The 26716-nt window shown below is 46.2% G+C and overlaps 1 protein-coding gene across 1 annotated transcript; it reads left to right on the top strand.

Annotated features, from left to right (window-relative positions):
• Nucleotides 1–8809: 8809 nt before the first annotated feature.
• LOC6613878 (pair-rule protein odd-paired) lies at nt 8810–25992 on the top strand. The gene is made up of 3 exons (XM_032721924.1): nt 8810–10049; nt 24176–24345; nt 24470–25992. The coding sequence occupies exons 1-3, from the start codon at nt 9095–9097 to the stop codon at nt 25172–25174; spliced, it is 1830 nt and encodes a 609-aa protein (XP_032577815.1). The 5' UTR covers nt 8810–9094; the 3' UTR covers nt 25175–25992.
• Nucleotides 25993–26716: the final 724 nt, after the last annotated feature.

The raw sequence follows: 26716 nt of genomic DNA on the forward strand, positions 1-26716 counted from the left end.
TTAGTCGGAATGTTTTTTTAATCAGCTAAAGGGGGTGTGCAATAAAACCTTAATCTTATTCATCAACGGTGGATGTACATTTTTGTGTTTTGCAGTCGTTTGTAACACTACATTGATTCGCCTGCACTATCATTAACATAAATTCTTCCTGACATTTAAATAATCATTTACTTTATCTTATCTTATCTTGTGCTACGTCGGCGTCATACCTTTCTAGCTTTTGTAGTTCCCAAAATTTCTTGGATCATTTTGGCTAGTGGTCCTAACCAGAATATATACTATAGTTACATACATTTTAACGAATCTAGATACTAGTTTACTATATTCTAGTTACACATAAAGTGTAAAAGTTTGTTTCCAGACACATAGACGCAAGTTTTTTTCTTGATGTTGCCACTCCCACTCTAACGAGCATCTAACCGCCCAAAACTGCAACCCCCACTATTTTAGTAAAGGTTTTGACTTTTTTTCATTTTATAATTTGTTCTTCCAATTTCTATTGTTAAGGCTTCGCACTCCCATTAGCTGAGTAATGGGTATGTAATAGTCGAGGAACTAAATTATACCGTTTTTAAATATTTTCAAGACATTGGAAGTTTATGATAGGTTACAGTCAGCGTGTATTAACTTTAAGTATGGTATTTGATAATTTGGTACATTAGTTATTTAAAGTTAGTTTATAAGCTGCCTTCCGTTGGCTGACAAAATTTAACCTTCAACTTCAGGGCACTTATTTCGGCACCATTGCCTTCAGTTCCAGGCGAAGGAACTCAAGGGACTCTTGAATCCACTCTGAAGAAGTGAAGTACGTTACGATTGTAACTCCTTTTATTTCCGTCGGCCGAGGACCAACACTTGAGCGAAAAGTGTTGAAGGCAGGAGCCAAACGGTTGTCAGTCAGCCAGAAGAGCGAGTAGAAAAGCCCAACGACTTCCACTTGAACACTTTTCAATGAAAATCCAACACAAGAAATGTGCAACCGAATGCGCATTTGCAACTGAGCGAAAACCAGAGCTGCCAAAAAGCATAGTCCGTTTCATTCGTGTAATTACTAACTGCAGGACTACAGGACTACAGGACTGCAGAGCCCGACTTCCGGAAGTTGTCAAATGGAGCGTGAGAAAGTTTCTGGCGCGCTTTTCGGGAAGGCTGGATGTAGGAAGTCAAGGAAGTCAAAACGGCAACGCAAAAGCCGAATAAAATTGCACACCTTCCTCTATTCTTGAGAAGTAGGAGTTCCAAGACCTCGACTAAGGGGAGAACTTAGAGGTCGACCCCCATTACGAAGTCGGGCCAATTGTCCAACTTCCGGGCGTATCAGATTACCAGATTCCGCGCATTTAAAGTCAAGTAAATGTCAGCGTCCTTGTGGCCCGACCCCGAACTTCTTTGGACTTTCCTCCAGCCTCCAGTCACCAGTCAGCAATTATTTCGCCGACTCGACCCGGAGCCGACCCTCCCAACCGATCCACCCCATCCTCGAGCCCACGTTCCCTCACCGTTCCCGCACCTTTCCTTCCATAATTGCTCAGTCAGTCGACACGCCCCTCCAAGGGGGCGAGGATGGGAGTGCCAGAGTCCTTTGTTCCGCTTTCTTCGGCCCACAGGGTCCTTGTTCTTTTGCTCAGCTCTTGCACTAATGAGGGTCCTTGGCAGCCCCTTCTCCCGCCATTGACACATTGCCCTCGCCCCGTTTCCTTTGTGTTTCCTCAAATATTTGCGAGCGACTTTAGGCCTTTAGGCCTTCCAAGACGTCGAGCGTTTTCAAAAGCGCATAAATATTTATGCAATGAAGCAAAAACTTCAAAAAGTTCAGAGGGTAGATCGATCCGATACCATTTTTTTCCTTGCTGAGCATAAAAGCCTTTGCTGAATTTATATGATTGTGCGAAAAGTTTATGTAACAAAATCTGGAACTTTTCAGATGTTTTGCTCCTGGCTTAAGAGATTTTTAAGATGTATTCAGGAGAACAGCTGCAAGTTGATTTGTGACATGGGCACTCTCTCTACTAATTGTATTTAAATTAACATTTTCATAGTTGTATGCAGTAAGTGTAATTGTTTTTTGAATAAAAAGCAAAGCCAATACATTCAATTTTCCTTTCATATTTCGAAATACACATCATTCTGCCTCTTTGGACAGCAAAGGCATCTTTATCTTGGCCAATTTCATGGAACATTTCAATCTTCAAGGAGCATCTGTCAATGTTACCTCCTTGGCCATCGCAACTAATGACTGGAAAGTGCTGACCTCATCACACCTACGCGATGGAGAACTACTGACCCAGGTAGTTCGGGATGCGGCATGTCGAGTAGCGGGAAATCAATTAATCCTATTTTAAAATCAAACAAGGAACTGCCATTTGCAGAGGTCCTTCTGCACACGCCCCCTTAAGTCCTTTGAGCAAAAGGACGAAATTGAGAGGCCGGCCTGAGGGCCAAAACAGGTCGAATGCTAACAAGTGCCGTTAAAACTTAATTAGCTCGGTTTTCGTGAGGAAGAGGGTCCAGGTCAGTGGGTTTCAGCCACCTACTGCGTGTGCCGCAGGACAATCGCCCCGAGGGACCTTCTCGATGTCCTTCCAGGCTTCATGTTGCCTTTCTCCCCGTTCGCCAACAGGCCCACGTGTTTACACTTGCCGCTGATTGTGGTCGAAGTCTTGGGTTCTGTTTTGGTTTCGATTCAATTGGATTGGACTTGGATACTGTTCGATGCCGACCGATGCATGCCGCTATCTCAAAGGGCTGATCTCCTGGCGTCGCCTGGGGACCAACTTAATTTGATTTTATTGATAACAAATTATGCCTCGCGGCACTGCAGCGAAGCGGCATCAGTATCAATGTCAGTTCATCAGTCTAACAATTTTATTAGCCAAGAATCGATGCTGACTCGGAGCAATGTGGTTCCCTACCTGGGATACACTACTCGTACAACATATAGTTATTTCATTATTTGAAGGTTAAAACTATTTAACAAACATATAAGTGTGGGTAGGTTTATCTAAAATGAGTTATGGTAAATAATTTGCCATATTCCATGAAATGTGCATTTACAGGCGATTGTGATGGCAACAATAAAAAGTAAGGGCATCCACTAGTCGCCATGACTGTGGACTCCTCCATTCTGATAGCCCGATTAATTATATGTTTTGTGGCGGTCTGGTCTTGCGCCTGTCTCGCCTGGGATCCGCATCGTCTGGCTTAGTTAACAATTATTAATCGGCCGTAACATTTATCATAACCCTTTTAGGGCTCACTCTCTGGACGAATATATGCAAATGGCCTCTTGACATTTGTTTGTTGTGGGCTGGCAGAACGTTTTCCAAACTCCGCTTAGCAGACGAAACGAGATAACTTTTGACTGGGGCCGATCTCCGGGCAGATAACTTGATATGGGAGATGAAAAATCGAAGATAACCTCTCCCCGGGACGATTTACAGGCTGAGCGGCGGAAATGAAAGCGGAAAATGTCGGAAAATTATTCAAACAAATCAATATGCTGGTGGGGAGCTTTGGTGGCTCTTGCCTTTTGCGCCGCCTGTCGGCAAGGACAATGGGCTGCGATGTCCTGGCCAGTTCCAAGATGAAATGAGCTGGACAATTTGTGAATCATTGTATTCGGGCCCGTGTCAAAGGTCCTTTTCACCGGGTTTTCCTGACCATCCTCCCGCTGCGAGGATGCAATTTGCCTTCGGCCAAGCCAGCTGGAGGTCCTCGATTTTGGAACGAGCCTGTTCCGACCGAACTGCTCCGTCTCCTCGTAGGTGTTCAACCCAAATTAGTGGCTTCTGCTATCAAATAGTTGTGCCCTGTCATTGAGGCAGCTGCACTCCGCTTCCAGTTGCGATCTCATTTGGCCAACCCAGCTCCATCTCAATCTGCATCTCCATCTTCAGCTCCATCTGCAGCTCCATCTTTACCTCCAGCTCCAGGTCCAGCTCCTTCCTTCTCTTCAGCGGCTCTTTGGCCGCTCATTAGTTATGATTTAGTGTGCGCATAAACAAAGTTATTAAATTTCCATCCACGCTCCGCCAAACTACTAAATTGTCTGCCCCGAAGTTGTGTAGTCATAAAAATTAAAACCATAAATTAAATGAATATTTATTTACTGCGCCCCGGCATCTCCCCGCCCACCCGCTCTTTTGGCCAGGCCAAAAGATGCTTGCCAGGAGAGCCAAAAGGCAAACAGAAATTTAATTAACGCTTCTGTGTACATGTAACTACGCTCAGCGAGGTGGGAGGGAGTTGGTGGCGTCGGCGGAACTGGCGTTGCGCATCCGGGGGCGGCAGTTGGGCGGCGGATGGGCGGGTGATGGGGGCGTGGCACCACTCTCCGTTCGCAAGACCGCCTTTTTCCATGAGCCATAATTAACGATTAATTAAAAGTGCCGACTGAGCAACCCGCAAGCAGCGAAAATAAAACGAGTTTGTTGCAATCACAACCTTGTACGGCCATAAATTTTAATGTTGGGTTCCAAAATGGAGCATTCTCCGAAAGAGAAAATAGGAGAGGTGTACCAATTAAAACTTTGAGGTCCTTTTCCGCGTACTTAACGAATGTAATTCATAGCTGGAAAGCAGGAAGAAAATGCTCAAAGGGATCAATAAATGTTTTTATATTTTATTATGTTTATATTCTTAAGTGATTACATTTGACATAGTTAAATCTATCAAAATAAACAGTGAACTTTGTACATGGTTGAAAGGTGTACAACATCCGTGAAATTACTTAAGCAAGATAGATAACCGCCATAAACTAGCATGAAAACAAATCCTTCCACTTCAAGTTTGTTGTATTCCTTCCACTAAACGAAAACAGCGATTAGCCTCGCCTCCCTCGATTTCCAGGACATGTCGGGCAAAACAATGCGGCTCACCCCGAAAAACTCTTTCCCGAAATGTGCCAATCCTTTTCCTTTTTTAACAACAAAGTCAGGACATGAGCCCTAATGAAAACTAAACCATTTAACCAGAAGTGGTCACCGTAATTGGCTCAAAAGAGTTAAGGCTTGGGAAACTGTAACGCCTACCTAAGTCGGAATTCCATAGAGATAGATAGGGATACCAATACGGATTCAAAGCTGAACCAAGCCCGTATCCTGGCCAGGTAGGACGAGGTGCTTGTGCAGGACCAACGCCCACCATAACAACTTGACTCGGGCAACGGCATAATTTATGCCGGCGAAAAGTGGCCGATGGCCGAGAAAACCTCGGACAAACAGGGACAATCGCAGTCACAATTCAAATGAAAATCCATCCCGGGATGGCTAACAGCTCGTAAATCACAGATTCCGGGCCGGGAAGTTGACTGACTGCTTGACTTGACTTACCTGCGAATGCAAACTGCGAGCAGCAACTGATCATAAATTTCTTTCAAGGTCTCCTGGTTTCCGATCGCCTTTGTTTTTTGCTCTTCAATGGAAAACGCATTGCGGAAAAAGGATGTGAGCCAGGATGGCCAAGATTGTCAGGATTGCCAGGATGGCCGGACCCTCACCTTGGTGTTTATGGCATGTAAATATTTATGGTTGACATGACCTTGTCAGTCCGTGTCCTCCGATCAGCACTTCTCCCGTCACGCACTTTTTTTATGATTCGTCCGAAGCAAAACTGCCGTGTCCGCTCTCCGGCGAAATATTTATGGGGCATATAATTTTCCACGATTTCCATTTTCCCTCTATCTGGAGAATCTCGAGGCGATGTGTGGGCTGGATGTGCTGCCTTGTTCCGGTGTCTTCATGGCATGGTCGTAAAAAAATTGACTTTCCTAAGCTGTCTCGATTCCCTAATCCTTGTACTACCTTCCAGGCATCGCCAGTTTATCACGCCCCGGGATTAAGCATTCTGTTTCTGATGTCCTCGCCTTTTTCGAGATTCGCGAATTGCCTCTTAGGATTTGACCAAGGCCTTCCTACCTGCCTGCTTTGTTGGTTGTGCAACGGGAAGTGGGTGTTTGAGGTTTCGGGTGGAGCGCGGTCACCACGTGCTGAAATGAAAATGAGGCCCACGTAGATCGTTCGTAATTTTGGAAACTCTTTCCAAATATTAACCTTACATTCAATGGCACACTCGTAAAAGGTATTTCTTGCAATTAACTAAAGATTGCTAGATTTTATTCAATTTTTAGCATTTGTTTTCTACGCAATTAACAAGAGTATATACTTCACACCGTGCCAAACAATTCTTGTACTCACTTTAATATTTTCCTGAACATTTTCCACCTTTACTTCCATTTGTTGAGGCACATTAATAGGCATAGAAGCAATGAAAGGAAATCGCGAGGAAACCAGTTGGACAGGAAACTCCCACGCTTCCACTTCACTCCGTTGACACCCCTCCCTGCCTCCTCGCGCCGTGGGCATTCACTCTGTGGGCCCGGCACGGAACTCTCCAGCCCGAACTGGAACTGGAATCTTGAGTCTCGGCTCTGGAATCCCGGGTCTCATGCGAACCCCAGGCAAAAGACCAGTACAGTGCTCACCGCTGTGATCGCGGCATGTGCCAAAGGCGACCACGCCAGGTTACGGTTTTATTTTGATTTCGGCTCTGACTCTGATGAGTCCGTGCCCATGCCACGCGGCCATGTCCCCAGGCCGACGCCCACCGGTTGGTTGCCCACTTGGTTGTGGCCAAACTGATTAAGCACAGCCGAGGGTTGAGTCCGCTGCTTTTGGGGGTGAAATCGACACCAAAATATGAATACATCTACTAACACGACGGATTGCAAATACTTGGGGTTTAATCGAATATAAAACATATGGCTATGATGGAAGAACATAATTAGAATATCACAAAAGCTACCAGATTTTTGATGTTAGTTTGATCTTTGATCTTCAGAGCTCTTATTGAACTTCGGACAAGGTTTTTAAACTATTTTTCTGCATTGGAAAATTGATATTCGGAATAGTCCAAAATGGACCTCTTGAATCACAGACATCAACAGAAGCTGCAACCTGCTGGGCCAACTTGCATTTTGTTTATCTGGGCATTTTAAATTTATAATTTCTTGTTCGCTAGCCCCTGAGATTGTTTTTCTTTCCCCCGCTCCTTTTTTGTTATTAAGAGTTTATTGCATTTTGCGCTTCCATTTTCAAGTGGCTCGTACGGCATTATTTATGGGAGTGGTTCTTTGGCAGTGCGCTAGAAATCCACTTCAGCCGACTGCTCCGTTTGCAGCCCATCATCTGCTCCACCCCGGCGACTCCGTCCCCATCCTCCATCCTCGATATGGAGCAATGACTTCATTTCGAGTGACACTTGTCGCTGGAGCACTGCGGGACTGGGTGCCTGCCAGCTCGGTGCTCTTTCCGCTGCTTAATGGTCTTACCCGCCTCCCAAAATGGCATTGGGGTCGGCATGACATTCGGACGACTGTGGACTGTCGATTGCCGTTCGCTGATTGCTGATTGCTGATTGCCGCCGAGTTGTTTTGACAATTTAATAGCCGAACGCTTGGCGGTGACGCTTTATGTCACAATTTGCCCCAATGCTTTAATTCATTGCGGAAATCAAGGTAATTAGCAAGGAATCACATGGTCTTTGCTTGTTCTCATTCTCATTTAAACTTTACCTGGAAATATTGTTTTCTCAAACGATAAATTCAGGGCAATATATTCAATTAGAAAATGCTATGTTTACGAATAAACATATGATTACTCAATATATATCCAAATTCCATTTTATTTTCATTATTATTGTTTTAAATGCTGAAGTCATTTTTAATTCATCCTAAAATTATCTACATATGAGGACTAGTTCGAAACACAAATGCTAATCGAAGGCAATTTTGATGTTAAAAACCTTCCTTTTGCATCGCTCAGTTTTGGTATTGTAGATAGAAAAAATCATATATCTTAGGGTGAGCATCTAACAATATGCCTATGGACCAGCCTTATGTTATACCATATTATCACAAAACAAATGTTTTGTATGAAAATAAATTTATACATTTTCGCCCCATCCAGGCGAAGTATCACTTCACCCAAAAGCCGCTTTGCCGGGGCACTTAACACTCAGCAGAATCCAATCAAGTCGATTGATACAAGATTATGTATTGACTCGACTACTGCTTATTGAAAATTCCATAAATTAGCAAATGAAAAACAGAGCGTTCGGCGCTAATGAAATCTCGTACGTCTTTATGGCGCAACCTAAACAAAACGGCTGGAAATCTCCGATGTCCGAACGCGGAATGTGCTTAATATCATTAAAATCAATAAAATAAACAACTAATTTGATAAGCTGACAGCTGGGCGATCCGAAGTGGCGGGCCATTCGTCCGCCGTGACAATGAGGAACGGGCTGGAAAATGCATCCCCGCGAGCTTTCAATTGGCTGCCCGTCGGCCCAATCAGCATTTGGGCCCCCTGCACAGGCGCACGCAGCACGCAGTCGGCCCACCACCCACTGGCCAACCGCAGTGGGTGTTAATTTCCGCGAAACCAGTTTGCCGAGCGAGAGAGCGCTATGCTCGGACGGGTTCCAATTGGACTGAGTGCGCAGCCTCTGTGCTCTTCTATCCGACTCTCGAGCATGCAAGGAGGCGGCCATTTTCTTAGAGCTGTCACACTCGCACCCATTGCCCAGGCCTATCCGACAGAGTGGTGGCTTGTTCGGAATACACCATGGCAAGCGCAACTCACCACAGGCAGGTCATACGCCTGGTCTGCTCGCACTCACGCTTTCGTTACCCTCTAGCCATTTTACGATGTGCATACATCGGTCCCACTCGCACACATGTGATCGTCGGCAGATATTTTCACGAGGCAACACAGCAGCGAGTTAGAATTTCAGGAGCATTTCAGTCCTGCTGCGCATCTTGAAACGTCAAGTCTTGGCATTCGGTTAGCGTCAAGTCTTGCTGCGATTCGAACGCCCCAGAAACGCATCGCGCGCGAGTGCATTACGTAAATAAGTATCAAGTCGCATGAGAAATATCTAAGAGCGAAACAAGCGCACAGTATATACAGCTAAGTGAGGTGACCTCAGTGCGTGATGGGCTCATTGGCCTAGCAAAGTGAGAATCGAAAACTTGTAGATCAGTTCTTTCTGAATTAATACTAAAAACATATAAGCGAGCAAAAACACTGTAACCATGATGATGAACGCCTTCATTGAGCCGGCTCAGCACCACCTGGCCAGCTACGGGCTGCGAATGTCGCCCAACACCACCGCCAGCAACAGCAACGCGCAGCAGCAACAGCAGCAGCAACTCGAAATGACCCAACAGCAGCAGCAACAACAGCAACAGCAACAACAGCAGCAGCAACAGCACCAGGATCAGGAATCCGCGGCGGCCACTGCTGCAGCCTACCAGAACTCCGGATACGGGCACTTTAACAGCTACGCCTCCCGGGACTTTCTGCTGGGCAGGAGGGAGGCCGAGTACGGAGTCGCGGGATCCGCCGGACAGGCCTCCGCCGCAGCGGACTCCATGCTCTTCTCCGGCTTTCCCGCTCAGGCCGCGGAGCTGGGCTCCGGGTTCGGACAACACCCCTTCCACAGCCACCATCACCACCACCAGATGCGAATGGGCATGGCGGATGCCTACGCTGCCGGCCACCCGTACAACCACCACGGCAACTTCCCGACGGCGGCAGTGCACCACCCGGTCGTGCACCACCCGTCCCACCACGCCATGTCCGCGATGCACCCGGCCGGAGCCGGGGCCTTCCTGCGCTACATGCGCCATCAGCCGGCCTCGTCCGCCTCCAGCGTGAAGCAGGAGATGCAGTGCCTCTGGATAGACCCCGACCAGCCGGGCCTGGTGCCCCCGGGCGGCAGGAAGACCTGCAACAAGGTCTTCCACTCGATGCACGAGATCGTCACCCACTTGACCGTGGAGCACGTGGGCGGACCCGAGTGCACCACCCACGCCTGCTTCTGGGTGGGCTGCTCCCGCAACGGACGCCCTTTCAAGGCCAAGTACAAGCTGGTCAACCACATCCGCGTCCACACCGGCGAGAAGCCTTTCGCCTGCCCGCACCCGGGTTGCGGCAAGGTCTTCGCCCGGAGCGAGAACCTCAAGATCCACAAGCGGACGCATACGGGTAAGTGTGGCGGTGCATTCCTCCTTCTATTGATAACGAACGGGGTACACCTATCTATTGAAATGTAATCTGCGGTTGAGATGGAACGAAACCACATTCTTCAAACACCAAGTTTCAATTGTTTTTTTGCAAGCTCGAAGTTCAGAATTAATGCTTCTATTTGTAATTATTCCCATTTTATAAAGAACCAAACACTAATAGAAAGTCAAAGCCTTGTGCAGATTTTAATCACTTATATTCAGAATAGCACATGCTAGGTCTGGAATCTCTTGGTATTCACCTTGCGTGGGCATAACCCTTGCCCGCCTGGGCAAATCCCGCACGTGGTCGAGGTGGGCGTGTTGCCGACGGCAAAAGTCGGTGCAACGCCCACTACCTGGCTTAACCCGCCACTGGTCGGGCGGGTCATCTTTTATGACACCTGTAAAACCTGCGTCCAAAGCCCTTCCGCGCCCAGAAAATCCCGCAAAGATGTTGTCCTAACGGCCAGGATTACTCTACGGCTTTAGGTTGACTTCGACTTTTGCTCCTAGTATTTCCCTAAGCCTGCGAACAGCTCTTGACTTTGGATTTTGACTGGCACGTATTTAACTACGTTTGGAAACTTGGTCAAATTTATAAAGGGAACTGAAAAATGCAGTTTAGGAACTTCTTTGTTTTTTATACTTTAAGCATGGTTGTCAGCTTCAGTTTTTTCTTAACTAATAAATACGTATCAGGCTTACCATTACTTTGATAGCCAACCTCTCTATGCGAATTCTCAATATAATTAATTTTCTTAAATCCATCATTAATCATGCCCATTTCAAGCATTTCTCTTTCAATTGTCTTTAAAAAATAAATTAAAATCGCTTTGCCGAATGAACACTTCAAAAAAAAAAAGATAGTCCGAAACAAATGCCCGTGCTTTAGCACTTTTTGTCAGAGGCTTTAAAATACAATTTATGCGGTATAGTCGTGATCTATGAGAAGTCGAACTATAAAGCCAGAAACGGAGCTTAACGCAAATTAATGACTTTGATTCCAGTGGCTGTTGAACTTGTTCCATTGAAATTTATGGCTGAGCATGTAGGGCTCATTAGAAGCGGCGAAACACAGCCATTAAAATCAATTAACAAATGGAAGTTGGGAAAGCGGACATGGAATGCGAAAACACAGAACAAAGTTTCGCATAATTGGTGAAAAGCGCGCCACTCAGTTTAATAAACTTTCCAGTAAATATCGCTGGGTCCTGGATTATCCTTGATTGGCCTCAGCCTTGGCGTAAAAAACTGGAAATTCGAGGAGAGGAACGAAAATATGGGCAACAATATTCCGCAATATCCAGAATATTTATATTTGTTGTTTTAATGTTGGTTTCTGGCCTTTTTTGTTGCCTCTTCATTTTTATGATTTTGTTTTGCGTGGGATCATTTGGCCTCATACCTTCAAATTGAATTAAAATAAGACGTCGGGCTTCATTATAGCCTCATCTTGTAGTTACCGCGATTATAAACTCTCGGAGAGATTCATAAATCACTGAATTAGCCGCACAAAAAAGCTATTTCTGTAAATCTGTTCGGACAACAGTATTTTCTTTTGCACACTCATCGAAAGGTAATTAAAATGTTTCGATTTGATTTCGAGACGCCGCCATATTGTGTTCGATTTGGGAACAATCATGTGGCATTATAATGAGTTGCTTGCTGTATGATGATACTTTTGACTAATTTCATATTTCTTTTCTCCGCCGTGATGCAGCAGAAAAGTGCGTTCTGCTGACTGATTTGTGTGTGCCTATGATTGGTTGACCTGGCTACAAATTGCCGGAGATAGCCAACATATTGATTGGCTTTCAAGTGGCCGGCGCACAACTTCATTACGGATCGGGATCGAGCTGGGATCGGTCTGGTGTCTGGCTGGGAGCGGGGCCTTTAACCTTTCCGTGCGACTCGGGCACTTGAAGTAGCATCCTCCGCACCGCATAAATCAAAAATTCAATCAGCATCGCTGGCTGGACTAAATGTCCCTTGGCACTGGTGTTTGTTTTTATTGCATTGACACCGCCGACCCAGGGCAAACAAACACACTCGCACACACTGTGTTGACACGTGTCAAAACTTCCGTTTGAAATGGCTCGGAAATGCTTCCGAGGCACTCCGTGCTGGCCCTCTCAAAAAAGCCATCGAAACCGAAATTGGGGTAACACTCGCCGGATTACTGGACGCATTCGCACATTCGCATTCCACTCCTCTAGCTTTATTTTATTTGCGCTGCGATTGTTTCTGCGCTGTTCTGTTTGGGTTACCCGCCATGCTACATTAAGCTTTTGATTTAGATTATGCAAAGGTTATTTACGACCTGGTTTCCACTCCTCGCCGATGGGACGGGTGAGGGGTCGAGTTTGATAAGTGGGTGAGTAAAACGGAGCAGGGCAGTCAAGTACGTGTTTATGGATCCAGTCGATATAGATCTGCCCCAAGTGGTGCCACTGTAGCAGCTCGAAATGATCGAAGGGGTCAATACACCGCGGCGGTAGTTGGCTTTAAGATTCGAGTGTGGAACGAGAGTGGGAGGTTATAGTTGTGAAATAACTCGTTACGTCAAATTCAGTTTTTGGTTATTTTTTCATATATAGTGTGTTTCTTTCGGCTTGATAATTATGTTTTCTTTCTCTTTTATTTAAAACAAAGATTATAAAACAAATTCGATTCAAATGAGACTATGAGTAGTCTCACCACCATAAAAGTCCTTTCAGAATCTAGAACCCAAACTCACACAAACCTTCACGTATCTATGTCTCTTTTTGTTTCTTTCCCACCGTTCCGTCCGGTCACTGCGTTGTGTTAACTTTTGCACTTGTCGCCGTCACCATCTGCAATTTTGTCCAGCCTCCTGTGCATCCTGTCCGTCCTGTATCCCCTCCCAGCACCAGACTCCGCCCCTGAAACTCGGCAAAAAACCCGGCAAACAATCAAGGTTTGTCTGCTCTGTGTCCGTTGTTTTTTGTTGTTTGGGGCTCTCTGTTGACCGGCCCGAGAGTCTGTGTGTCTGGATAGATGGCGTTTATCACGCTGTGCGGTTTGCACACACATAGCCATCTTTTACACGATTCTTTGCACTCCACTCCACTCCGCCCCGCTCCGCCCGGCGGACCACAAACAACTTTATTCATTAACACCTACAACGGCCACAGGATCCGACTGCCACAAGAGCATTCAACAACTTTGTGGTTAGTTTTTATTCGCAGCCCCCCATCCGCTCCTTCCAAGCTCATTAAGTTGCTGCGAACCAGCTCCCAGCGACCCCCTCCAACCTCCCACCACCCAAAGCCCACCACCTCTGGTTTTCCCCGCTTTTCAAGTGCAACCTCTCACTTTCCGCTTCCCCAGGCGCCTTGTTGTTGTGCAATTATGCTGCGGGGCAAAGTTTAGCATTCAACATTGTCCTGGCAGCTGCGACCCTTGTTTGATTAGCTCCCCCTCTCGCCAGGATGCCCCTTTCGGCCAAAACTCGGCTCCATTTAATTGAGTGCAAGTGTTTTTTTAATGAGTCTTTTATGGACTTGTTCAGCTCTGAACGATGAAATGAATTATGCAATTATTTACACTTTTAGAAAGCTTTGGGGTAACTGAGATGGGTATGATAGTTCATTGTACACGTGGAAAGTTATATGTACGAGAAGTAGCTACAGGTTAGTCAGATTGTCTATTCGAATCTACAGAAGTCAAGGTTGTTTTCAGGACCAAAACCCAGATAATTATAGAACTTCAAAACAATTTGCACTGCTCACTTCTCAATGCATTTTTTGCTCGCTCGGCGCCAATTCAATAATTTTTCAAAACACAAAATTCAACAAAGCCAAAACGCTGGCAAATGTCAATGATTGATGACTTTATTGCGGGTTCAATGGTTTTCACAAAAACACACACCGAACAGCCTCAGATACGGATACAGCTACATCGAATACATCGAAACGAGAGACAAAATCACTTTTTATTTTGCGGATAAATGTGTGTTTGTCTTCTCAGAATTTGACTCTTGCCAGAACAATGGCCAGCAGACGAGGAAGAGTCAGCGGGAGGAGGCGGTGGAAAAAACCTGCGATGTGCTCGAGCTGATTACCTTAGCTTCACTACCTGGTCGCAGTTTCGGGCCAGGATCTCCTGCCTCCTCCCTCCCGCTGGTCGAGCTACGCTCTCTAGGAGCAATTCTCGGGTCTGTTCACCTAATGACGAATGCATTTCGAGGCCAGAACGGCCAGCGAGGGAAATTCGTCATTTAATTAGCAGCACCCCCGCCGGAGACCCTTCTCGCTTTCCCTAACAACTGAAGCCATCTACGAGGACACCATGTTTGCATTCGTTTCGCTCAATTTGAAGTGTCAAATACCAACAAACATGACACACGATCGCAATCTGCTAAAAGTTTGACAAGCTGAAAAGTTCGCTCCTCGCCTTTTGGGGATTTATGTGCCAGAAGTAAAAGTGTATAAATTTCTGGTGTGGTCCAAGCCTTTGACAGCTGAATGTAAGCAAAGTTGGTAGATTTATTGACTGGACAGACTAGAGCGAAACTTTTTTGTGCTAAGTAAATTTATGGGCCCTAACATTTAGTGCCGAATTCTAACCAGACTTTATATCTTTATATCATTTGAAATGTATCCTCGAATGCGTTTGCTGTGTATTTGGAACGATGGGAATGAAACAACGTGATTGAGTTGTTCTGTATCCGTGGAAAATTGCATCTAGAAGGCCTCGTTACTATTTAATGGAAAAGTAATTATTTTCAAGGCTCCTTATGTGATCTATATTGTAGTACCAATGCCAGTGCTCGCCGCCCATAAAGCTTTACACATCCATGGTAATTGAGCATACGCACCCATTCTAATTAGTGGCAACCCCCGATTCGGAACCCTTTGTGGCACCTTAACAAGGAACTAACAATGCCAGTCGATCCACATCCACCCGTCACGCTCCTGAGCAGGAGGGGTTGCTTTGCATCCTCTCTATTTTCCATGCATTTTTCAAATGTCAAAACAGTTTTGTACATATGTATGTATGCTTGTATATTCGGGTATAGGTGTGCGTCCTTCTTAACCCCCGACTGCCCCAGAGCAGGAATTATAATTTCATTTACCAAAAAGCGAGAGACGTAAAAAACGCGCGCTTTGGCGCGGCAGGGGTTTGTCCTGTGCTTGCAACCCTTTGGCAGTGTCATTGTTTCGGTCTTCCATTCGAGTCTATTAGTTAAGTAGCCATTTTGTTGGGCTGTTGCATAATATCTGAATTTCTGAGCGGCGGAGCTAGCCCTCGGATGTTTCACTTTCGTGGCTGGTCGGACGTAAGCTGCTTACCCCGGCTAGTTAATAAATGAGGCTTAGCTTTGATAAATTCCTTCCCTCGGTTCCCTTTCATTTTGGCAAGTTTCGTTCCAATTCCTAAGCCCTGGTCACGCCCACTTTGTCATTAGAAGTCGCGCTCAAATTAATTAAATTCCTCACCCGAAAGGAGCCAAAAGTAGCCACGTACCAGACTCCATTCGCATTCCAGCGGATCCCCGAAAGAGAGGCCCTCAGAGGTCCCAGATAGAGACGGAGCCCGACTCCGAATGAGAATACAATTTCAACGCATAAAGAACTGATCAGCAGCAGACAAACCATAAAATTAAACTGTCATCTTGCATATTTTTTATATCTGCACACGTTCGGGCTGGGGCACAGGTAGGAGATGGAGCTCGGGACTGGAACTGGGTCTCGGATATGAGACTGGCACCCGGGACCAGAGAACAGAGATCCGGGACCCGGGACTCGGTATTCGGTGTTCTGCGATTCTGTGTCTGTTTCTGTTTCTTATTCTGATTCTGATGCTGCCTTTCGAGAATTATGGAAAAGTAAGGCCTGACTAATCCTCTAAATCGCGCCAAGGGCCCGCGCGCTATGCCCCACTTGTATAAATTAGCTGATGGGAAAAACGAAATCATTATTCATATGGGCAAAAATGTTAAACAGCCAAAAAGAACAGAGACAGCGAGGCAACTGGTCAGCAAAACCAGGTATTTTTGTGTGGACCTGAATATGCTCTTGCCAAAACCGTGTGGTTATGACTTGGGAATGCGTGGCATGCTCGAAAAGCAGGGTTTTGGCAATTTTTACTCTGAATTGGGAATGATATAATACTCGTAGAAGTATTTCGACCACTAACCACCAATAATGAATAGGTAGAATAGCAGGCATATGTACTCTTTGCGAACAGAGTATATTTCCAAAGTATAATTCCCATTATTTACGCTTAGAAAAGACAATATAGTAAAAATTGCGATCGCTGAATAAACCGCTATAAGCGTGCTTGTCAAATCAGCTTAGGTCGACATTTATGCATATTTGTTGCCTTTGGGACATTTTCGGATAGTTTGTCGCTTTCGTTCAGCCGAATTTGTACCACTCGAACGCCTCCAAGTTGTCTGGGGCACAGAATGTGATTGTTTAACCCAAAAAGCCGCAGGCAGCGGAACAGCCTCGCCGGGCACGCAATTTGTTGTAAAAACATTGTCAGTTGTAATTAGAGGCTGAACTTACGCAGAGTTTGTGTGACAACCGCCTGTCAGACAGACCGAGCGGCAGCGGCCTGAGTTCTTGGCTAATATTACAACCGCCGACGCCAAAAATATCTAATGGCATAATGGATCCATGGACTCCATGACGCACTGCCGACGGCTACTGTGAAAATGGCTGTACTGCGGTCTACTTCGCCAATTCCGGGCACTCGGATTTGCGTTCGTTCCCGTTCTCAGCATGATCGAATTTCCTTGCAGCCCTGCAGGAGGACTCAGCCGAGTGTAAGCCACCGGGATGTGGGATGTGGGCCACTGCGATGTGATACTTCTCCCCTCGGCTTTCAGTGTTCGGCGATCAATGCGAACTCGCTTGCCCCGAAATATGGATGTGCTTCGTTACTCGAGTGTTGCGAACACAAATGCAATTCTAGTTGATGTTTTGATGTGTTCATTAGGCAGTATCGATAAGATACACTCGAACGAAGGTGCTGAAGTGCGAAGGGTCTCGTTGAAGGTGTGAGAGAACGTGGGATTGAAATGTTTATGATGTGGGGAGAACGTTTTAAATAAGTATCACATATCTAGTTCGATACATAAGAGGGTTAATATCTAATCGAACTTCTTAACCAACTCCCATTCCGATCACTCGCCCCAAATATTTGTCGCCTGATGTCATTGATTGGCCTTATCGCCACACGGATCTTGTTAGAATTGACAACATTTAAACTTGAACAAGCCATTTAAGATAAGGATTTCGAATCGAATCGAATCGAATCCGAAACCAAACCGAACCGACGGCTCATCCTCCTTCAGTTGCCGGAGTTGTCACATCGCATATCCATATCCCAGCGATGACAATCTTGATGACATTTTAATTTCTGACAAACAGCCGAAGAGATTTTCTACTTGATGGAACCCGAAAAAACAAACAAACAAACAAACAGGCAAACAGAAGGGGATCAGAGTGCGGGGAGAAGGGTGAGTGGGCTGAGAAGATTAAGATCTTAAAGAGCGCTAAGCAGCAAAAATCCGGCCGAGGAGATAGATACCGAACAGATACAGACACCGATTCACCGTGACCGAGTCGGCACAAAGCGACACCTCTCATCCTTGAGAGCGTCGGCCAGGCCGCCCTTTCTTGCGGATTTGGTCCTTCACTGCACTTCCTCTGCTTTCTTTTTGCAGCGTTTTCACCGCGTAAGCAGTTCATTCATGAGGCGGTTGGGACATCAGCTGCTCCGTGGGCTAATCCCGGCCCGATGCCTCTTTGTCAACCGGTGCGAATAGAGTTACCATTTTCACCAAGGCACTCATTTGCACTAGGGCACTTCCCATTGCAGCTATGCCCCTGTTTGTACGCAGTTTGGGTTCAGACAATGGGCTTAGTGCTACTTTTCCTTATTGTCTTCGCTCCGTTACTCATTCGAGTGTTGTTCGAGCCCTGGAATCCAAGAAGATACTTGACTACATAGAAACCGAAACGAACAGTCAATTATGTTTGTCCTAGGTTGGTTAGTCTAAACGTGCTTTAAAATATGGTAAGCTGGCCATTAAAGGAGAACTTTCGCACAGTATCAACTGGGTAAGCAGTTCCTAAATCTAGGAAATAAAGAAATAAAGAAAGCCCGCTCACCCTGGCATGTACACAAACTATATGAATTCAATCCGCAGATAGACAACTAGCAAGCTATTAGTAAAACAATGACAGCAACAGCCTTGCTGAACACGAGTACAAGACCAAACATGGCCAGTTCGTCTGGCTCTGACTTGGGTTTCTCCTTCTGCGACTCAGCTTTTTTGTGGCCCAGCAGCCAACGGAGCAAATTTTCGACAAGTTTGCCATGCAACTAACGCCTCTAACGCTTTTGAGGTGTGTGTGTGTGCGCAGCGAGGTATATGCAAATGCAGATGCCAGACTGTGAGTGTGTGCTCCTTCCTGCCGCCTGCATGGGAGTGCGGCTTGCATCTAATGCATTCGAGCTGCACATTCGACTGGGGCAGCCAGAAAAACTTTTCCAGACCCGGCTGACTAAGACGTGTGTGCGTCTGGCGTCTGCATGTGGCAGCCTTGTGTAATAACAAAAATTTGTTCACAAAACACAATTTTCGAGTCGAGCTCTGAACATGTGATTTTATGCTGGATGGCGAGGGAGGGAAAGTTTTCATGCTCTTTATTCATTGAAAATTTGTAGGACTAATGTAAAAAGCTAAAGATTCGAAAGACAGGCGAGTTGTGGTTAAACCCGTAGTTGTTGAAGGCTAAGCCTCCCTTGCAGTTCCTTGTACACATGCCTCCTCTTCCTCAGTCTTCCCAATGTAATATCCTCTCATTTCCTCATTAGGCACAGGCCGCCAACGAAGTGGAAAATTCAGTGTGTTTTTGTTTCGGAACAGTTTCCGAAAGTATCTGGGGAAGTGCGGAGAAAAACCGCAGGAAAACCCAGAGGCTGCGAGTCCAGCCACTGACCCCAGTGTCAATTATTAACGTATCACTTGACAGCAAACGGCAAAGCTGCAAACAAATAGCGAAAATTATGTGAGGACCGAGCTGCTTAGCGGAGGAAACCGGGGAGGACGGGGTCTTCATAGGCATTGCTGTCGTCGGGGAGGGACGCAGAAATCATAAATCATGACCGAATTCACTGAACGATGGTTTTTGTCAAACAAGCAAACAATGGACCGACTGTGTGGCAGACCAGACCCATAGGTAACTTCTCTGGCCGAGGGGTGCGCATCATCCTCATCCACGGCGATGATAATGATAATACTCGCCCCGATGATGAGCCCAAGGATTTTGCATTTGGCCGTTGACAAGCGGCATTCATTGCACTTAAATTATGATTTTATTATTATTATTATGGAATGGAGCGGAATTGCTGGCCATTAATTTGGTCATCAGATGCAGGCAACTGTTATAAATATTCAAAGTAAGCGGCGTGTGGGAAAATGCGCCTGGGATGGATGATTAGGCGGCAGGGAAATGTGGATTCCCAGACAGCGTTGGGATATGCCAACTCCTGCCGACCACGAGCTACTCTCAAAGGCCACCTGCTTATATGGGTAAGGAACCCCCCTTAACATCCTTGGATCCTCGCAATGTTCCCAACAATATGCTCATCATCAATACTCGTACTCACTGCTCCCTAGCAACGCTACTGAAAAAGTGAGACGAAAGGGGGGAGCGACGGAAAATTGCCCATTGAAATGTAAACCGCCAGGAAATCGGGGTTTGGCTTTTCCGGCTTTAGCCGTAGGAACAAAAGGAGCAAAGCGGCGAAAAAAAGAAGCGACAGCAGCGGAAAAAATGGGCTGCAAACAAACAAACAAACAGATACAGATACAACACAAACACTGATATAGATACAGATACAGATACACAATGGGCTCAGGATACTCAAATCCGAGGAGTGTCAACAACCCAGGCGGAGGTGCAGGGAAGAAAGGGATGGCGACCAGAGAGCGGCAGGCAAAAAGTAGCAGTTTTGTTATTGTATTGTTAGATAATAATAATCATATCGCATTGCATGCTGTTGACACATGAGCGATGATGATGCTCATCCCTCGGATTCTCTGGCCCTAGATCACAGCTCCCTCCCTTTCTGGCGCACTCGTTGTTACGTAAAAGAGGGCGATGGCGTCGGCCAGGATCTCTATTGTTCCCATTGAGGACGAGTGCTGAGAGGTCCTTAAGCAGGCAATAAATATTTACCAGGGCAATTATTTAGCGGCAATTAAGACAGAGGTGCGCGATGGAATCGGTCTGGAATTGCTCTGTTTAGCGTTTTTTGCTCATCGCTTTTAATTAATTCCAGTGCGAAATGCCTTTAAAATGCGACTGTCACTCTGACGTCCGGAAAATATGTTTTACTTGAGCTGTGTATTTTTAATTTCATCTGTTGTTTGTTGCTGCAAATTAAAAACCTGATTCACTCCAATTAATCAACGACTGTCAATGATGCTTAATTTGCATCGCCTGGTTAGCGGCGATCACGTCCAGAGCCAGGGTATTGTACGGGTATACACACTCGTATGTAGGTACGTGTGTATGTATGTACAGAGGGCGGGGGCGGGCGAATCCAGATCTCCTGTTGCTTCCTCATGACAGGTCTGGGTATTTCTGGACTTCGTTGCACTTACGGTATATGCTGGCGATAAATAAATAATGAGTTGAGCATCCGACTTGGTAGACTCTTCAGGCAACGTAGAATGGTTAAACTAAGGAAATTTGTAACTAATTTCTTATGTACATTTACCATTATTACATTCTATTGTTGGTGCTCAGTAGCTTTTGCGCCTTTAGATGTACCTATTGTATCAATAGTCCGTCAACTTTTGGAGCCATGACTCAAATTCACCCATTTCCCAGGCCCAACACGAAAAACATATTGCTGTCTTCACCATCCAAACATATTTTAATAACATCCAAGCAAATCTTCGAGCCCAAATGGAATCATTTTGGCCAAACTCATTTCTGTTTTTCCTCTTCTGCGCTGACTACGGCCGAAACATCAGAGAGCCCCATTACCCGACGAAAAAGAAACAACGCCCCATAATAGCCACAACAAAAACAATTTCAGACGGAAGCGTGGGTGGGTGGGTGAGAGGGCGGGGGAAAATGGGAAAATGAGGATATGGGGGAGGGGGAGGGGGAAAGGCCGTCGGCTCGGCACTCGTCTGCAAATGACAGCCAGCTTTGCAGCAGTTACATAAAGCCAAAACATGTGCCATATACACCGACAAACAATGCGGTACATATATTTTAATATACACACACATACATATACTTGGCCATGTACAACTTTCTTGGCTTAACCCACGCACACACTGACACGACCGTACTGACACACATACACACACATCCGCAGGGAGGAGATTACAAAGCAACCCCAAAAATATAAGAACCACCCCAAAAAACAAGCAAACAACTCTGCAGCTGTACACAAAACGCCATGACAGGCAGTCTGTGCCGATTCCAATCGTTCCGACCGCGAGGAGCGCCAGCTTTTTTCCCGTTTTTTTTTAAGGAAATTAACCATTTTGGGGCTTTCCGCGGAAAAGAAAAGGAGAACAGCAGCTCCCGCTAAATATGCAAATCACAAGGCAGCCGGCCTATTTCGCAGCTACGCCTACATTAAATGCCCGGAGACTTTGCCATCGGATTTACTTTATTGAAATATTTAAATAAGTTTGTCGATTCGCACAGCCTAAGTGGGATTTGCCGGCGGAAGGAGGGCGTTCCGGGCGGGGGCCCACTGTACTTATGGCGCCTTGCCAGGACCGAAAAGGGTGCGCCAAGGAGATGTCTTTCATGTCGCTCCGTCGGAAGAGAAGTCGGAAAACGTCGCCTGAAATTGACATTTTATAAATGGGCGACGATATTTCGGTTATTTTGCCCCGGACCGAGCCATCGGACCCCGAAACTTAAAGCAATAAAACATATTTAAATTCCACTTTTAATGCCCACCAGTCGCAGTGGAATGTGAAAATTATGCGTATCCTGCGCTGCACTTAGCCGGGACCCGAACCCTTTAATGTCCTTGGCCGCAGCGCGTGCCGCATTCAGCCGTCTCCCCCGCTGAGTTTAGACCGCAGCGCTCCAGGAGATGGATATGTGGATATGAGGACGTGTTCTGCTTTCTGCGCTCTCCGTTCCGCGTTCAGTCGGTATATGGGCTATGGGCTATGGCCTCAGTCGGGCACCGATGCGCCGCTGGGTTCCCCGAAAATAAGGTGATAAGACTGATAACACGGATATGAGGAGCCCAGCGGGTTGGCGGAATCGAGTCAGCTGCCTGTCCCATTTATGACTAATTAGCGTTCGCAGATAGCATTTCCCACAGCCACTTGATAGTCGCGAGGAGAGCAAAAGTGTAGGGCATTTAAAGGGTACATCAAGCGAGTTCTTATCAGTTAACAGTTAAGTTTTACACTCTGTGAGTATCTTCGGGATACAAGACTCTAATTCCTTTATCTTCATAACCTTTGGATATCATGATTTGAGAGTTTAAAATCGAGCACTTCTTGATGTGATTCATCTGGCGCCACATTCCGTTCGAACTCAATCAAAAAGCACATCGAAGTGCATTCGTCACGCGTGTTCTGCCTTAAGACCCTTGGGACCTGTCAAAATAAATGACTGAGTTCCCGATGGCACTTTCGTAATGCTTATTTATGAGTTTCACATTTTGACAAATTAATAGAAAAGACAATACCAATCACAATGCGACACGCCATTCAAATCGAAGAGCGTTTGTCCGATTTCTGTTTATTTACACACAAGTGTGTATCTCTGACTTATTACGGCCCCAAAATAAAAAGCGTATTCAAATGCGGATAATAAAGCACATAAATTAGTATTAACTTACACAAAACGAAAACGAAATGAAGGCGAAAAAAGAGCTGAAACTTGTTGAGCCCGAGCTGGCTGCGAAGTCGCCGCTGGATGTCTTCTGAAAGGCGTGCTGCTCACAAAGCCCTACCCCGAAACCCCACCTGGAGCCCAGCTGGCAGCTTTTCTTTAACCCACTGCTGCCCCCGCCCCACAGCGATTGTCCGCTTTAAGCTCGAGGTGTGAAAATGTGGGCTTATTTGCGGGCGGGGGCGAGCGGGGGGCTCTGAGCCGCTTAGCTGCAATTGTCATAAAGCTTGTGGTGCATGTAATGGCCGCTTATCTGCGACATAAATGCCATATGCTAAGTGGACTTAGCCGGAGATACTTCTGTACGTAATTCACTCGGCTTGTTTATGGGCTTCGGATGGCGATTAATGTGGCAAGTGATTGAAGTTGTTGATAGGACAGGGAGGGCAGGCAGGCAATTATTAAAAACTAAAAATATATTTAGATTTAGATTTAGGTTGCATCGATAATTTCCATAAAATCCCCTCCGCCAATTATAGGCTAACCCATATTATTTATGTTTAGTCCTGATTTTATCTCTCTCCCTCGCCGTCGAGATTCCCACTGCCCCACCGCCGTCAAAAATAATTTTCTAATAAGCTATAAAATATCACTTCGGGTCAAAGGGCGAACTGCAGTGTGTCTTCGATTGAAAAGGTGTTGCGCACAGCAATCAAATAATAACGATAACCTTGTGACCGTTCCCTTTACCCTTGCCGCTTTGTTCTTGTGCATCCAAAGGGACAAACGGACAGAGGGACGCAGGGTCGCATTACAAAAAGGACAATCGGCATCGGCACAGGTGAAATTGGTGGACAGGGTCGCAGGGTCGGGATCCCTCGAACAATGGGCCCCTTGATCCCGCATAATTTATATGATTTTTTCCCCAGTTGTATATCTTGTGTTTTGTTATTGTTTTCCCTGTAAATAAGTTGGACACTCGGCTTTTCCCACCTTTATTAAATTGTGTGTGTGTGCGTGTGTGTTTCTGTGTGCAGGACAGTTCATAAAAATTGTGAGCCCATAAATGGTCATCGTCTGTTCGATGTTGTGCTCGCTGGTGCCATTATTTATTTTATGCGTGTCACATAAATAATGAAATTTATTGCTACAGAACAACAAGTCTATATAGTTAAGGAGCCGCATTCTTACCCACTGAAACTGATTGAACCCCTTTTTTCCTGCCTACTTTCAGGCGAGAAGCCCTTCAAGTGCGAGCACGAGGGCTGTGATCGCCGGTTCGCCAACTCCTCGGACCGCAAGAAGCACTCCCACGTCCACACGTCGGACAAGCCCTACAATTGCCGGATCAATGGCTGTGATAAGTCCTACACGCATCCCTCTTCGCTGCGGAAGCACATGAAGGTAAGTTGAGCTCTACTGAAACACACTTAAGGACTCGACTCCTAGGTTTCAAGATCATACAAACTTTGCAACGCATAACTGTGTCCCGCTCACTAACTCCCGCCTGTTTCATTGCTTTCCTCAGGTGCATGGCAATGTGGACGAGAAGAGCCCATCCCACGGCTACGACAGCGAGGGCGAGGAGAGCTCCAGCTCGAGCATCATCACCGGCGGAGCCCAGACGCCGCCCTCGACCCGCCTGGATGGAAGTGCTGGCAGCAGCAGCGGCGTAAGCAGCCTGAGCGGCGGAAGCGGCATCAAGTCATCTCCGCACTCGATCAAGTCGGAGCCCAATCCGATGCACAGTGTCCACCTGGGAGCCTCGAGCAGCGGCAGCAGCAGCACGGCCAGCAGCAGTGCCTCCCACTTGCTGCAGCAGCAGCAGCAGCACCAGCAGCAGCAACAACAGCAGCAGCACCAGCAGGCACAGCAGCAGCAACAGCTGACTGCCCATCCCAGCGACCCGAAGTCCTCGCCCGCCCTCCAACTGATGGCCGCTTCTGCCTCCGCCTACCTGCCACCACCGCTGGGACCGCCGCCGTCGCACCACCACCACCCACATCACCACCAGGCGGCGCCCTCTCCGGGGGCAGCGGCCGCCTCCGCCTCGATGCTGCACCACAACCACCACCTACTGTACCACCCGGCGGCCCAGCACCACCCACCCAGCGACTGGTATCACACGACGGCGCCGAGCGGCAGTGCGGAGGCCATGAACCCGCTGAACCACTTCGGGCACCACCACCACCACCACCACCTGATGCATCCCGGCGCAGCGACGGCGTATTGAGAGTGGGAGAACTGGTGGCCCGAGGAGGCGCCACCGCCGCCGCCGCCGCCCGCGCAACCGGTGGCCACGCCCACCACCATTGCTGGGGGAACTGGACCAGCCCAAGGAAGTGTGGAGGAGTCGGCCTCCTCGCTGGACTGGATCTGCTGCCAGCGGCTGCAGAATCTGGCCCTTGTGGCGCAATGTGAAAACCAAATATTTCTGAAAGTTGAAGAAAGCACTTTGAACTTTTTACCTGATAATTGAAAATTTGCTGTTGAACGAAAGTCGGAAGCTCTCATTTTGATTCGTCTTTGAACATGACTATTAAGTATTTTAAATATTACTATTCAACAAAAAGATGTACGATCGAAAAATTGACTACTTTTTTGCTATTTAACTGTTATGTAAACTTAAACGTAGTTCTCTAGTTGCAAGACAAAACAAACTAAAAGTAACGAACTTCGACGTAAACTTACTGTAAATGTATAAAATATGAGTTAATTATCGCATAAATGTAAAAACGCACCCGTAACCTTAACTTTAAACGCAGGTACTTAAGCATATTGACTACCTAGGCGTTAAGACTTAGCTAATTTTTTGTCGGAGCAGCTTTCATTCTCGTCATCCCCTCCCATCCGCCAGCTTTCTAGTACAAAAATCGCTAACTAATACACTGTAAAAACATCGAAGGGATTGGAAGCTTCGTCGCATATACGTACATACACTTTCGGCCTTAGATTTCCTCAAGCTTAAGTACGCAGAATAAATTTAAAAGTTATCACAAAAACCTACGAACAAAATCCCACAAAAACTAACATGCAAAATAAACTGAAAAAGCCCTATAAACAAAAGTGTTGAAATTATTTTTGGAAAGACGAAGTGACTTCAGAGATTATTTGTAGGACTGTTTCCTATGGTGTGGATATATCAGCATTGACTGAGTATTTTATGGAAATTTAGTGAAACCTCCAGGCAATCTTATCGGCAATGCAATACCGATTAGTTTGACAAAACTAACTCTGATTGCTAAAAATCGCATTGATCCTCGAAAACACCCTGATTACCCCAAAATATATCTGTGAAATAGAACACATTATTTTGAAATTCCGATGCTCTGAGTTCCAACCAAAGCCATCGAATGCGTCGTTTGTTCAACACTTTATTTAGATAAATTCGATTTCCTGCTCCGATTGGAAACCAATTCGAAACCTTTTACTGATTTCCGTCCCAATCGATATGGTTCCCACACGGTCTAAGCTGACTGTTCCATTCCGCTCGTTCCGCGCTGACTGAAATGCAAATTAAGTTCGCAGATTTTTGATCTTTTAATTAAACGCATTTTTCACGGACCCTCCAGCCGATTGGCATTGTATCTGGAACTTTGTCATGAATATTTACAACTAAAGTTAGTTAATTCGTTTTGATTGGTTCAGCGGAGGCTGGCAAACAAAATTTAAGTGTCTGATGGGCAGATCAAGTTTCCAGGAGCTAAAAGTCATCAAAACACCTTAATGGCCAACAATTTGCTTGGCTAAGCGATTTAATTTGCATTATCAAAAC

This window comes from Drosophila sechellia, chromosome 3R (genome assembly GCF_004382195.2).
Source record: "Drosophila sechellia strain sech25 chromosome 3R, ASM438219v1, whole genome shotgun sequence".
Classification (NCBI taxonomy): Eukaryota; Metazoa; Arthropoda; class Insecta; order Diptera; family Drosophilidae; genus Drosophila; species Drosophila sechellia.

What these genes read in the sequence shown, in the direction of transcription:
- LOC6613878 (XM_032721924.1), top strand. Translation starts at nt 9,095, where the DNA reads ATGATGATGAACGCCTTCATTGAGCCGGCTCAGCACCACCTGGCCAGC. An exon ending in CCACAAGCGGACGCATACGG is followed by an intron (nt 10,050 to 24,175) that starts GTAAGTGTGGCG and finishes GCCTACTTTCAG; the next exon opens with GCGAGAAGCCCTTCAAGTGC. An exon ending in CGCTGCGGAAGCACATGAAG is followed by an intron (nt 24,346 to 24,469) that starts GTAAGTTGAGCT and finishes TGCTTTCCTCAG; the next exon opens with GTGCATGGCAATGTGGACGA.